This window comes from Erpetoichthys calabaricus, chromosome 7 (genome assembly GCF_900747795.2).
Source record: "Erpetoichthys calabaricus chromosome 7, fErpCal1.3, whole genome shotgun sequence".
NCBI lineage: Eukaryota > Metazoa > Chordata > Cladistia > Polypteriformes > Polypteridae > Erpetoichthys > Erpetoichthys calabaricus.
This window is the reverse complement of record NC_041400.2, coordinates 192,394,455-192,409,538: the sequence shown is the minus strand read 5'-3', so window position 1 is coordinate 192,409,538 and position 15,084 is coordinate 192,394,455. Positions and strand designations below refer to the sequence as shown.

At 39.7% G+C, this 15,084-nt stretch overlaps 1 protein-coding gene across 1 annotated transcript in view; it reads left to right on the top strand.

Annotated features, from left to right (window-relative positions):
- Nucleotides 1–15,084, top strand: part of snapc3 (small nuclear RNA activating complex, polypeptide 3) — a 53,739-nt gene that overhangs the window by 6,195 nt on the left and 32,460 nt on the right. The window contains exons 3-5 of the mRNA XM_028805858.2: nucleotides 4,555–4,639; nucleotides 5,133–5,237; nucleotides 14,087–14,236. Coding sequence (XP_028661691.1) covers nucleotides 4,555–4,639; nucleotides 5,133–5,237; nucleotides 14,087–14,236 — 340 coding nt within the window. The remainder of the gene's footprint in view (nucleotides 1–4,554; nucleotides 4,640–5,132; nucleotides 5,238–14,086; nucleotides 14,237–15,084) is intronic.

Sequence of the window (15,084 nt, the reverse complement as noted above, 5' to 3'; positions counted from 1 at the left end):
ACTTTTGAATTTCATATAGAGTTGGCCGGGTTGGCATCCCAACTGTTTTTCGGACTCATTGACGCTCAGAACGTTTCTGGTGTGCTCCATAAAAGCAACCGATAGTTTTGTCGTGAAAAATCTGTAGTGTTATTTGTTTGTAGTTTAATGCTTGTTTTTGTTAACTATATTTTCATCATGCATTAATCTTACTGTAACAATGTTGAAGTGGTAATAGAATTAAATCAACCTAATAATAATATTAATACAGTATAATTGACGTTTTTTTTTTTAGTCTTCAAAAATGATACATGTAAAAACTTATTACTACACCAGGCTTCGCTTTTCCCATTGTTTTTACACTACTTTGAACGTATTCCGCGCTAATATTTTGATTAAAATAGGTTATTATATTATTAGTCATATGAAAAAGTTTGGGAACCCCTCTCAGCCTGCATAATAATTGACTCTCCTTTCAACACTAAAGATAACAGTGGTATGTCTTTCATTTCCTAGGAACATCTGAGTACTGCGGTGTTTTCCGAACAAAAAATTATAGTGACGCAGTATTTAGTTGTATGAAATTAAATCAAATGTGTAAAACTGTCTGTGCACAAATGTGGGTCCCCTTGTCATTGTGCTGATTTGAATGCCTGTCACTGCTCAATGCTGATTACTTGGTGTGATGAGCTTATTAAGCCTTGAACTTCATAGACTGGTGTGTCCAATCATGAGATATAAAGGTATTTAAGGTGGTCAATTACAAGTTGTACTTCCTTCCCATTGACTCTCCTCTGAAGAGTGACATCATGGGATCCTCAAAGCAACTCTCTAAAGATCTGAAAACAAAGATTGTTCAGTCTCCTGGTTTAGGGGAAGGCTACAAAAAGCCATCTCAGAGGTTTAAACTGTCAGTTTCAACTGTAAGGAATGGAATCAGGAAATGGAAGGCCACAGGCACAGTTGCTGTTAAACCCAGCAGGTCTGGCAGGCCAAGAAAAATACAGGAGCGGCATATGCGCAGGATTTTGAGAATGGTTACAGACAACCCACAGATCACCTCCAAAGACCTGTAAGAACTTCTTGCTGCAGATGGTGTATCTGTACATCGTTCTACAATTCGGCACAATTTGCACAAAGAACATCTGTATGGCAGGGTGATGAGAAGGAAGCCCTTTCTGCACTCACGCCACAAACAGAGTCGCTTGTTGTATGCCAATGCTCATTTAGACAAGTCAGATTTATTTTGGAACAAAGTGCTTTGGACTGATGAGACAAAAACGGAGTTATTTGGTCATAACAAAACGAGCTTTGCATGGTGGAAGAAGAACACCGCATTCCAAGAAAAACACCTGCTACCTACTGTCAAATTTGGTGGAGGTTCCATCATGCTGTGGGGTGGGCTGTGTGGCTTGTTCAGGGACTGGGGCCCTTGTTAAAGTCGAGGGTCAGATGAATTCAACCCAATATCAACAAATTCTTCAGGATAATGTTCAAGCATCAGTCACAAAGTTGAAGTTACGCAGGGGTTGGATATTCCAACAAGACAATGAGCCAAAACACAGTTGGAAATCTACAAAGGCATTCATGCAGAGGGAGAAGTACAATGTTCTGGAATGGCCGTCACAGTCCCCTGACTTGAATATCATCGAAAATCTATGGGATGATTTGAAGCAGGCTGTCCATCAAATTGAACTGAAGTGGAGAGATTTTGTATGAAGTTGGTCAGAAATACCTCCATCCAGAATCAGACACTCATCAGAGGCTATAGGAGGACAGCGTCTAGAGGACAAAAGGAAGCTCAACTAAGTATTGATGTCATATCTCTGTTGGGGGGCCCAAATTTATGCACCTGTCTAATTTTGTTATGATGCATATTGCATATTTTCTGTTAATCCAATAAACTTAATGTCACTGCTGAAATCCTACTCTGTCCATAAGGCATGTCAGATATTAAAAGGAAGTTGCTACTTTGAAAGCTCAGCCAATGAGAAACAAAAATCCAAAGAATTAAGAGGGGTTCCCAAACTTTTTCATATGACTGTATATCAGATAAGTAAGAAATTTTATTTTTTATCTACCATAAACATCCTACATTTATTTTATAGATTCAACGGCTCTCTTTGTGATTTTTGTAAAGTAAATGTCATTTGTTTCTGAACATTGTAGCTAACATGTTGATGTTACAATTTTTTTGTAAAAAAGAAAAAGGAATTTTTTTTAATACATTCATAATCAAAAAAACTAATGTCATTAACTTATCAGAATCGAAGGTATAGACTGAATATACAATAGCTATGATATTTAACTTATAATATTTATTTATATACGTAAAATATTTAACCTTTAATTGATTGTGAAAGAATTTCAATTGGAGGAGACTATTTGGAGATTTGGTCTTGTATGTCTGTTATCATCCACTTGACGCTCGGAATGTTTGGACAATCAGTGAAAACAGCTGGAATCAATTTGGACATGGCCTGTTTCTCACATGGACAGCTTTATGTGGCGTGTTCAAGGGTAGGAAGTCCTAAGAACCTTCATCTATTGTATAAAGATGGAAAAACTAAAAACTTTGTATATAACAAGGCACTTTAGTAAACAATACAAGCACTTTACTGAGTCTTCATTGTTTGTTAATTTATTTTTGTTGTTTTTTTTTTTTATTATATTTTTCTCAAACAAAAAAAAAAAAAACTATTTTCCTCCCGGGCAATGCTGTGTATTTCAGCTAGTAAAAAATATATTAAAATGCTAAGTGGTCTGAATTAATTACAAAAAAAACACTAAATAATTGGTTGGCTCTTGACTAAAAAGCATAGAATATTATGGGAAATGTGTACAATTTTTTTCAGAAAAGCAAGGCTTAACACTAGAATTACCAGAGCCTACAAAAAAACTTGTAGATCCAGCCCACCTTAAATCCGTTCGCACCTCTCCGCCAGCGTCTCTTGTCCTGTAAATGTGCTGATAAAGACAAATAGCAAGCAGCCTGCTATTCCATCCCCCCCACAGCCGCAGAACGTGCACAAACTTCTCCCAGCTCATGCCTTGATTGATTATCTGAGTGAAGTGCTGGAGTTTTAGAGTGCAAATAATAGATTGTTATTTGGAGCACATTCATTTCATGTGTGTTCCATTTTCTACAATAATCTGTGTAAACACATTTTTAAAACAGAAATGTTTTTCATATTTTAGTAGTAAATGACAGAATGTAGGCATAAACTATATAATGAATGAAGCCTGAATTCCAAACATCTGATTGATGAGAGTCCTGCTGAGATGGTTGTCCTTTTGAACAGGTGCTTTCATTTCAGCAGAGAACTTCTAAAGGCCTGACCATTGCCTTCTTTGTTACCTCCCTGACCAGGGCCCTTCTTGCCCAGTTGGTCAGTTCGGCCGGATGGCCAGCTCTAGGAAGAGTCTGGTTGGTTCCAAACTTTTTCCATTTCAAAATCCTTGAGACCACTGTGCTCCTGGGAACATTCAAAGTTTTGGAAATGGTTTTATCCCCATGTCTTGATCGGTGCCTCACCATAACTTGATTGCTTAGGTCCTGTGATGCCCAAGGGCATGTACAGCCACCCTTATCCCGACACAGACAGGCAGGACACTGGTTTAGCACACAACACAGAGTTTAGTGATCCAGTCCAGCACACAATGCTCACAGAGACCAACACAGTCCCTTTTGCCGCCAGTCCTTCCTCCTCCACTCCTCTCCAGGCTTTGTCCTCTTCCTCCCATCTCGGGTCGTTGACTTCAGGCGCCCGACCTCTTTTTATAGGGCTCCCAGAAGGACTCCTGGTGCCGAACGAGCTTCTTCTGGCCGCACTTCCAGCCAAATAGGGCCCTGAAAACGTCCATGTGCTCCTTGGCAGTGGCCACGAGCCCCCAGCATGGTTGAGCTCCCATGTGGCCCCAATGGAAATCTGTCTGTCTGGGGCAGGAACTGTCCTGGAAATACTCTCTCCCCTGTGTCCATAATTGGGGCGTCTCAGCTGGGTAAGGGCCCTGGCCATCCACCACAGTCCACAGAGAGTTCTTCGGAGTTCATATTTTGTTTTTTATCCTGACCTGCAGTATGAACTGTGGACCTTATATACACAGGTGCACGCGTGCCTTTCTAAATTACAGTATGTCCACAGGCCGACTCTAGTCAAGTTCTAGACACATCTCGAAGATAATAAAAACAAACAGGAAGCCCCTGAAAACAATTTGAAATGCCCCAGCCAAAGGTGGAATACTTACAGAAATGAGAGACTTCTTTTGGATTTTTGATAAATTTGCAAACCTTGCTGAAAACGTGTTTTCACTTTGTCATTATGGACTGTTGGGTGTAGACTGACGGGCAGAAAGAGTAAATGTATCCTTTTCAAATTAAATTTGTAACACAAAGTGTGCAGGAAGTGAAGTGGTCTGAGTTCTTTCTGAATCCAGTGTAGATGTATTCCTTTTCTCTTCACATGGTTTGTGAAGGCAGTAGTCTTACGGGATATCTAAAGAATTTGCTAGATAAAGTAGAAGTGTCAAAAAACGATGTTCATTTTCTTTATCGTGTTTTGTATCTTTTAACAGAATTCGGAAAACAAAGCAAGACTATCGAGAGCAAACTATTTCTAAGGACTATCTGGGCAGGCATGAGAATTATGTTCATGAGCTGGTAAGTTAATTGTTATTCAGCAGAAAAAGGTAATCTATAGGACGGCACGGCGGCGCAGTGGTTTTGCACTGCTGTTTCACAGATCTAGCATCTTGGGCTTGAATGCTATGCCAGTTGGCATCTTCTCTACTTGAGATTTTCTCCCACATCCCCAAAGACAGGAGTGTCAGGTTAATTTTTACAAAACACTGCAAGTGTGTCGAGTTTGGTATTTTTCTGTACAGCCATTTTAGTTCTAGACCGTCCTCAAGAAACTGTGACACATAGACAGACACATACCCATCATCGAGATATCAATGTTTTTGGTATTGGGGGATCCTAAAACATCGAGATCCATCAAAAACTGGAGATTGAAATTTTTGACGAATGTAAAGCTTTCGCTCCTCCACCATAGGTGATAGGTTATGGTGGGGTGAGGGAGGGTGTAGGAAGTTTGTCGATATGAGTGTAAACCTCCTTAAATGTTTCATTTTGTGTGCTTCCCCAAATTTAGGAATCTCATGCATTGGGAAAGAAGTCTACAAACCCAGAGGACAATATTGAAGAAGGTGAACTTGTCCTTACTGTAAACATCCTTTATCCAGCAATATTTCAAGTGGTAAGATGTTCCTGGCAGTAATCTGTTTAACATAATCTAGCAATCACTGAAAATTGTCTATTATATAAAAAAAATCCTGGGATGAGACGTGACTTTTTCTGAGAGATACTTTCAAGTCCCACAAGACGAGACTTTGTGCCAAGAGATTTAACCACGCTGGGGCCGGAAATAAAAGACAAAGAGTAGATGACAAAGTAGAACGTCGTAAAGAGGTTCAAAAATGTTGGTGTGACACACATGCAGAGCAGGTTAGAGATAATGAAAGTACTAAAATTCGAAAGTCTCAAAAAAATGATAGTAAAGATCGCATTAGCACAAACAAACGGAAATTATCACTCAGTGAAATAATGGAACAGTAAGAAGAGATTGAACATATTGTTTGGATTTAAACTTTAAGTCGGAGACTTGTAGATCGTCTAATTCATGTTGCCATCAGGGAAAAGTAGTGTTTCTTCCTAATGAAGAGGCGTATGTGCGAGAATTAAAAAGATTTGTTGTTTGGTGAAAGTGAAATCCACATATGCGAGCGGCAGAGTCATGAAGTGGCTTGAGAGTAGCGCAGGCCGGGAGGTTGGAGAGCGAAGCGAGCAGGGGGCGAAGCCACCTACTATTCAATAATAATTAATAATAATAATTCTTTACATTTATATAGTGCTTTACATAGTTGTAGCAAGGCTACATAATGGACAGTCGGGTTAGCCTTCTGAATTGTCCGTCACTTCTTAATGTTGACTGGGAGGGTGTTTTAAATAGCCCTTCAGGCACCATTGGTGACGTCCCGTTCTGGGAGGATCCCGCCCGAGTACACTCTCCAGCTGCCTGATGCCGGCGTATTGGTTGCCATGACCACCGAGAGAGGCAAGGATTTTCGGCGGGAAACTTTCTCTTTTTATGGGGAATGGCGGAAAAAAAAAAAAGACAGTAAGGAGAAAGTAAGGAGGAAGAAACAAAGACACAATTTTCAAGGCATCGCAGCGACTATCTACGCTCTAGAACTGTTCAGGATTTTACTTCGCCCAGGGACGTCTGTTTTTCATGGGTGGCCAGCCCGAAGAAATATTTTAAGGACGAATCCCCGAGAAGAGGCCAGGGTCTGGTGTTCTCCGGGTGCTCCCGTCTGGTGAGTCGGATTCCTGAATTTCGTTTCGTGATAGTCCGCAGAGAAGCCGTCCTGTTGTGTTTCCTGCTTCCAGGATTTCGTGCTTTCTATATCTTTGGACTCAGTGAAACTAAACGTATCAAAGAACAGTTTTTTCTCATTATTTATTTTTCTTTTGTCTGTGTCAAACCGGGGGTTAGTATACGGGGCGCCAGGGAGGGCGTCTGGGGAAGGGGTTCACTTAGGAGCACTCAAGCACCGGTTAAGTTTATGTAGCAGCACCTTTTAATATATTTTTTCTGTTCCATTTCCTGTTGTGTTTTATTGCTACAAATTGTTAAGAAGGGGATCGTGGCTAGAGGGGATGAGGACCGAATATGGTTGTGCTCTTATACATTCAAACATCGTCCACCCCCTGTACGGGTGGTGAAGTGTAGGAATCGCGTATTCGTATTGTGCGGTTGCTACATAGTGAGTGGGGAGCCACTTCAGCTACCTCTAATGTGCAGCATCCACCCGGATGATGCGATGGCTGCCATTTTTGCGCCAATAGTAGTTAGCCAATTAGAGGCCAGAATAACCTGGACCAACATTGCTCGCCCCTGACATAAAGGATCACTTGTGTTCCATTTTGTGTGTTGTATTTAACCCATTTTTGACACCTGTTGCACGCCTAGCACCTCTCTGACTCACTCTCTCTTTCTCTCTCTATCTCTGAATTACCTTTCCTAAGATTTCTTCCATATTTTTTTCCCTATAGATTTTTTTTCGTCTTAGGCAGTCAGGGCTGGGGTCTGTCATAAACAGGGCCTATGAATGCCCATCAGAGCCACTCCTTGTGTAATTTTGGGCTGTACAAGAAATAAATTGTCATAGCTGTTTAATGGAGTATCTCTTTGATGCTGTTTTGGGGAACCAGTTTTTTGTTTTTTTTTCCTCTCATGTACTTCTTCATTTTTTGAGTGCTCCCGTTAGGGGTTGCCACAGCAGATCATCTTCTCCATCTCTTCCTGTCCTCTGCATCTTGTTCTGTTACACTCATCAACTGCATTTCCTCTCTCACCACATTCATAAACCTTCTCTTAGGCCTTCATCTTTTCCTCTTCCCTGTCAGCTCTATCCTTAGCATCCTTCTCCCAATACACTCAGCATCTCTCCTCTGCACATGTCCAAACCAACGCAATCTCGCCTCTCTGACTTTGTCTTCTAACTGTCCAACCTGAACCGACTCTCTAATGTCCTCATTTCTATTCCTGTCCATCCTAGTCACACCCAATGCAAATCTTAACATCTTTAACTCTGCCACCTCCAGCTCTGTCTCCTTCTTTCTGGTCAGTGCCACCGTCTCCAGCCCATATAACATAGTTGGTCTCACTATCGTCCTGTAGACCTTCCCTTTCACTCTTGCTGATACCCGTCTGTCACAAATCACTCCTGACACTCTTCTCCACCCATTCCATCCTGCCTGCACTCTTCTTTTTCACTTCTCTTTCACAATCCCCATTACTCTGTACTGTTAATCCCAAATATTTAAACTCATCCATAGTGCTGGGTGGTATACCAGTTCATACCGAAAACCGTTTTTTATTATTTTTATGATATGGATTTTTCTTATACCGCAACACCGGTTTAAATTGCCTAAACGACGTTCGGAACGTGGCGCAAGTGGGGACCTTTTTCACTGCTACACCACTAAACACAGATTTGTTGCACTAGGGCTCTTTTTTCACTGCTACACCACCAAATAGTGGGCGGTAGCATAGGAATGCTGCGTGGTGAAAATGGACAGAGAGCCTGGAGATACTTTAGTTTTAAAAGGTCAGATGTGTAAATACTGTTTCTATACTATTGGATAATACTGCAAGCCAAGTTGTACTTGTTTTATTTGTTTTCAATACAGTGTAATGTACCTGGGTACTGTGTAATAGTGTGACGACATGTTTTCAAACCCCGTCATAAGTTATATAGCACATTAAATGTTTTGTGTTAAGTGATTCTTAAACTGACTTCTTCTTGCACTAGGAGGAGGCGCCGGCAGCAATCACCACACAGAATCCATTCACTTCATGATCTTCCTGTTCTCTGAACATTTAGAATGCTAAGATAAATACTTGATATAATTTTCATGGTGAAATGCATTAAAGCATGCATTAATCATATGGGGGCACGGCGGCGTGCCTGCCTTGCATTTGCATGTTTTTCTGGTGGGTTTACTCAGCGCTTCAGTTTCCTTTCAAAGTCATGTAGGATGTGGGGTTTTGTTGTGCTATATTGACCCTGCTAGTGTATGTTTTGCTTGTATTCATCCTTCGATGGGCGCAACTCTGAATGGATGGCATAATTAAACATGTAAAACGAAGATATTTTTTAAAGTTTATAACTAGTTTTAATTTCACAAAGACGTTTATCGTGTGGTGATTGGTTATGTGGAGAAAGAAAAAGGATGGATAGGAACTGGGGTTTTGGTATGTCAGATAGAGACAGCACGCGTGCAATAAAGAAAGCCCGCTCAGAAGAACATGCATTGAATTCTGTGTTCGTGTCTCCGACCACCAGATCAAAAAAAACAACATTTACACAATATTTAAGTTAAACCTGTGCGATAGCTATTCATACATCCAGTTTTTTGGAGCCTCGTCACACCTGCCATAAAGGTCTCTACACTGAACTTACACCTGGGGACCCCTTACTGCCAGGGAGCAGCACTACCGCCTCCCTACCGTGCTTTTTTAATACCTGCTTTAATGCATTTCATCATGAAAATGATATCAAGTATTTATCTTAGCATTCTAAATTTTTAGAGAGCAGGAATACCATGAAATGAATGGATTCTGTGCGATGATTGCTGCCTCCTCTTAGTGCATAGGAAGTCAGTTTAAGAAGCATAGTGATTAACAACTGGGTCGGGGAACACAACACAAAGCATTTAATGTGCTGCATTAACTTATGACGGGGTTTGAGAAAATCAAGTAAATTAAACATTGATTTTAGGATGAAGTTTAGTTTATGACATTCTACTTTAATTTTGAAGTAAACTATGAAAATAAAGTGGAAATGTTGACTTTAATCTTGACATAAGTGTCAAAATTAAAGTGGAAATATCGAGAATAAAGTCAGCATGTCGACTTTATTCTTGACATATACCGGTAGTTTGTTTTTTTTCTTCTCTCTTTACTGTATTTTTTTTTTTTCTTCACCGTGGCCCTAATGCACTTCCGTAGGGCTATACCACAAATAGCATTATACAGTAAATGCAAGTTGCAGTTATTTTATTTATGTATATAGCTTAGCTTGAAGCAAGGTCCATATTAATGCAGTTTGCCTAAATGATGGTACAGTTGGTAAGGATGTCATCACAAAGTTGTACTTGTTTTATTTTATTTTAATTTGGTGAATACTGTGTAATGCACCTGGGCTTGAAGTCTTGAAGTAATAGTGCAGCTATCAGTAATAATACTGTTATTTATTTTATTGTTATTATTTATTAGTTTAAATATTATGCAGTTTATTGATGGTAAAGTTGTTGAAAAAGTCACTTTAACGTGTCAGTGGACAGAGATAGTTAACATTAACAAAGTGTAGTTGGTTCACAAAAAATATGTACTATTTATTACTTTTCTAAGACATGTTCAGTGCAATACAAGTTTTGACAAGCACCTCTGGATATTTTACTAAGTCTAAATGCCTCTTTGGATGGTTGAAAATATGTTGTCAAAATCATAGTTTTAAGTTTTTGCAAAATTTGTTCAATAAAAAGGTTCTATATTTTGACTGCAACTGTCATGCAATGTGATTCCTTCTCTTCATTAGTGTCACCCCCTTGAAAACTATCACTTTATGGGGCCATGCAGACCTGTATTAATAGTTGTGTGCACATTAAAATGTTTTTTTATACAATGTACAATTCTCATAACAGTCTAACAGGTTATTCTTAGCCAGTCTACTGCAGTAATTGCAGTGGAAAATGTGGTTAACATCCACTCATGCATGGGGAAAAAAATACCGTTGAATACCGTGAAACCGGGATAATTTAGAAAAATACCGTGATATAGAATTTTGGTCATACCGCCCACCCCTACTCATCCACCTTTGCCAACTCTACTCCCTGTATCTTCTCCATTCCACCGACCTTCCTCTCATTCACACACATGTATTCTGTCTTGTTCCTACTGACCTTCATTCCTCTCCTCTCTAGAGCATATCTCCACCTCGCCAGGGTCTCCTCAACCTACTCCCTACTATCTCTACAGATCACAATGTCATCAGCAAACATCACAGTCCAAGGGGACGCCTGTCTAATCTCGTCTGTCAACCTGTTCATCACCATTACAAATAAGAAAGGGCTCAGAGCCGATCCCTGATGTAATCCTACCGCCGTCTCTCCTACTGCAGACTCCTCACCATGGTCACACTTCCCTCGTACATATCCTGTACTGTTCTCACATACTTCTCTGCCACTCCCAACTTCCTCGTACAATACCACAGCTCCTCTCAAGGCACCGTGTCTTATGCTTTCTACAGGTCCACAAAGACGCAGTACAACTCCTTCTGGCTTTCTCTCTACTTCTCCATCAACATCCTCAGAGCAAACATTGCATCCGTGGTGCTCTTTCCTGTCATGAAACCACACTGCTGCTCACTAATCATCACCTCCCTTCTTAACTGAGCTTCCACTACTCTTTCCCATAACTTCATGCTGTGGCTCATCAATTTTATTCCCCTGTAGTTATTGTAGTCCTACACATCCCCCTTATTCTTAAATATCGTCACCAGTACACTTCTGCTCCACTCCTCAGGCATCCTCTCATTTTCCAAGATTCCATTAAACAAACTGGTTAAAAACTCCACTGCCATCTCTCCTAAACACATTCATGCTTCCACAGGTGTGTCATCTGGACCAATGGCCTTTCCATTTTTCATCCTCTTCATAGCTGAAGATGCACAGTTGTGGCCAAAAGTTTTGTTTTTCACAAAGTTTGCTGCTTCCGTGTTTTTAGATCTTTTTGTCAGATGTTTCTATGGTATACTGAAGTAGAATTACAAACATGTCGTGTGCTTCAAAGGCGTTTATTGACAATTCCATGAAGTTTATGCAAAGACTCAGTATTTGCAGTGTTGGCCCTTCTTTCTTTTTCAAGACCTCTGCAATTCACCCTGGCAGGCTGTCCAACTTCTTGGCCAAATCCTGACTGATGGCAGCTGCCCATTCTTGCAGAATTGATGCTTGGAGTTTGTCAGAATTGGTGGGTTTTTGTTTGTCCACCCACCTCTTGAGGATTGACTACAAGTTCTCAATGGGATTAAGGTCTGGGGAGTTTCCTGGCCATGGACCCAAAATTTCGATGTTTTGTTCCCCAAGCCACTTAGTTCTCACGTTTGCCTTATGGCCCGGTGTTCCACCATGCCAGAAAAGGCATTGTTGGACACCAAACTGTTCAAGGATGGTTGACTGAAGCTGCTTTTGGACTTTCTAAAAACATTTGGCTGCGACTGTACACCTTTTGAGATGCTTGTCAACTATTAAAGTAAATGCTGATCATTTTAAACATTGTAGGAAGAGTGGAGGTGACCATTTTTAAAGTGACAACTCAGACATGGTTTGAATAAAGTGTCTGAGCGCACTGCATAGGTTAGTGAAGAATGCCTCTGTCAGAGCAGTCACACATTTTCTGCTGAATAAATCTTTACAGTTTTAATGCTGGGGTGACCTTTTCTGTAAAGCTGACCAAATCGATGTTGCGCAGCATACGGTTGTGAATGAATGCGATTGTGGAGTAGCATAATGTGATCAGAAGCGTTAAAGGGGAAAAATGTGTAAATGTTCTTGTAAGTCATTCGACAAGGGGTCATAATTTAAAAAATTACCAAATGAAATATTTGACAGTTTTTTTTTTTTGGAATATACATAGTGTAATGTAAGAAATATTACATTAGATAAAACTTTATTAATCCCATGAGGAATTTCAGATGCATACAGCAGCTGAAACATTAAAAAAACGAATACTGACTCAGGGGACAAATAATTCAGCCAGTCGATAAATAAAAATAAACTTAATGAGTATATCAGATGGAAGCATTGAATTGCCTGATAGCAATGGGCAGAAAAAACCCCCAGAGGAGCTTTAATTCTTAAATTTTCTATTGATTGTATTAACAGTAGAATTACCAGAGTCTACGAAAAAACTCTAAACCGTTCTCACCTCTCCGGCAGCATCTTTTGTCTTCTAAATGTGCTGATTAAGACGAGCAGCAAGCAGCCGGCTATTCCATCACCCACCGTCGCAGAACGTTCACTAAGTTTTCCCAGCTCATGCCTTGTTTGATTATCTGGGAGTGATTGAACTGCTGGAGTTTTAGAGTGGAAATAATAGATAGTTATTTGGAACACATGCATTTTATGTGTATTCCATTTCTACAATAATCTATGTAAACACATTGTTAAAACAGAAACTTTTTCATATTTTAGTAATGTTACAAAATGTAGGCATAAACTATGTAACGTATGAAGCCTGATTTCCAAAGATCAAATAAACACTTTCACAAAAGGTTCAAGAACAATGCAACAGCTTGCCATCATTGTCATCATGCCGTGCCTCAGAGACCCGAGTTCAATTCCCCTCTGGGGAGAAAGTGATATTTTTTTTTCTTTTTAACCTTCGCCGCTCTGCCTGCCTGCAAGCGTCTGCTTTCTGCGTGCTGGGGCGTTTTTTCTTTTTTTTTTCTTTTTTCTTAAGTAAATTGTAATAGCTAATACTGTTATCAAGTGGTCGCTATTTTTGTCTGTTGTATACAATCTATCTAGCGTCTTTATCTCCACTCTCACTGCCCGCTTGCAGCGTGTGTTGATTGATATATGATTTATTGTATTTCTTTTTGACAATTCTCTGAGTTGTAAAATACATATGCTGTACATTATATATAAAACGAAACTACTATATAGCTAATACTGTTATGTATCTGTCTAGTGCCTTCTCTGTCTACCTATTATATAAGTGTCTTCCCTATCTATCCATTTATCTAGTGTCTTTCACATGTGAATGTACTCTCACTGCCTCTATCTATCTATCTATCTATCTATCTATCTATCTATCTATCTATCTATCTATCTATCTATCTATCTATCTATCTATCTATCTATCTATCTATCTATCTATCTATCTATCTATCTATCTATCTATGCATTATTCAGTGGTCTGTCTGACAGTGTGTGTCTTACAGAACTTAAAAATAAGAACAGTTATAAGGACACTTGTTCATGTTAATTGCAGTCTGAATTGTTAAAAATATTTTACAAAGAGCATCCCACATGAAAATATAACAATCTCATTAACTTTCGCCCCAGCGGGGAATCGAACTCTGATCTCTGAGGCACGGCAAGCCTGCTGCGCTCTGAGACAGCAAATCTTAGTGCTACGCCAAGGAAGCTGTTGCATCGTTCTTGAACGTTTTGTGAAAGTGTTTATTTGATCTTTGAAAATCAGGCTTCACACGTTCTATAGTTTATGCCTACATTATGTAACATTTACTACTAAAATATGAAAAAGTCTCTCATGCTCCTGCACAGAGCTTTGGGTAATTATAATACGTTACTTAGCTGAGTAGTTTATAGTAGCTTCTTATAGAGAGTTCCTGGTCTCAACACGATTGCCTTTTCTTTTCAAAACTCTTTATAATATTCGATGTTTTACTTTGTTTTGTTTTCTAGGTAAGGGCCAGCTGATAACTTTTCTTTCTTTTTTGTTTCTTCCAGAGGAAAAGGGTAAAGCCACATCAGACAGTGATGATACTGGGCAGTCAAAAGCTTACCCAACTTCGAGATGCAATTTGCTGCCAGAGTGACTATCAGATTACTGGCGAATTCAGCAATACTCCTGACCTTGCGCCCGAGCACATCAGTAAGGTATGTCTGTCTGTTACTTTAGGTAAACAGCACTGATGGTGAATGTTGTTAGTATTTGTGGCCTTGACATGGATCGTCTTGGATAGTCCTCAAACCCAGAAACTGGGGCCGGTGTTTGACATTTAGGAATGGGGACGGGGTGCGGGTATGGGGTCAGACAAACTGGAAAAAAAAAATTGCATATTTACATCACATCCCAAGATGAATATCATACATTGTTCATAATATGAACTTTCATCATGAAGTAAATCCCTGCCACCAGATTGAAAACTATTTAATAACCATAATGATAACGTGCAGTGAATCCATTTGACTTATAGTTTTAATCCTCTTTCTCTGTACGTTTAGGTTGATGCGCTTGCTGCTGTGGAAACGAAATATATGCTGAAGATTCTCACTTTAAATGAAGGCTCTAGGAGTCAAAGGATAGGCAAACAGAGTAATTAGATTTATTGCAATAAACAACGCAGACTCAACCCAATTAAGCCAAACTGAGCTGAGCCCCGAACAGGCCAAAAGTCACAGTTTATATAATCATTTCTTATCATCTTGACCTCGTTTGAAACAATGCCTTTGCTGTCTATTCTGACTCACTACTCCAGCTGGCTTCTCGCAGGCTTTTCATGGCCACCAATATTTTCTGCATTTCGTCATTAGTATCATTCTTTGCTTCCTGGCCTTCAAACAGCAGGTGTTCTCCTTGTTCCCCCTTCTTTATCCTCGGGTAGTTTCTGTACGTCATTCTTTTCCTGCTCTATCTTTCCAAGTTACCCCATATTAGTGGTTTTGCTTTGAGCTTAACTAAAAATTAAATATGACTAACGCCTTTATTAAACTGTTTGCTTGAC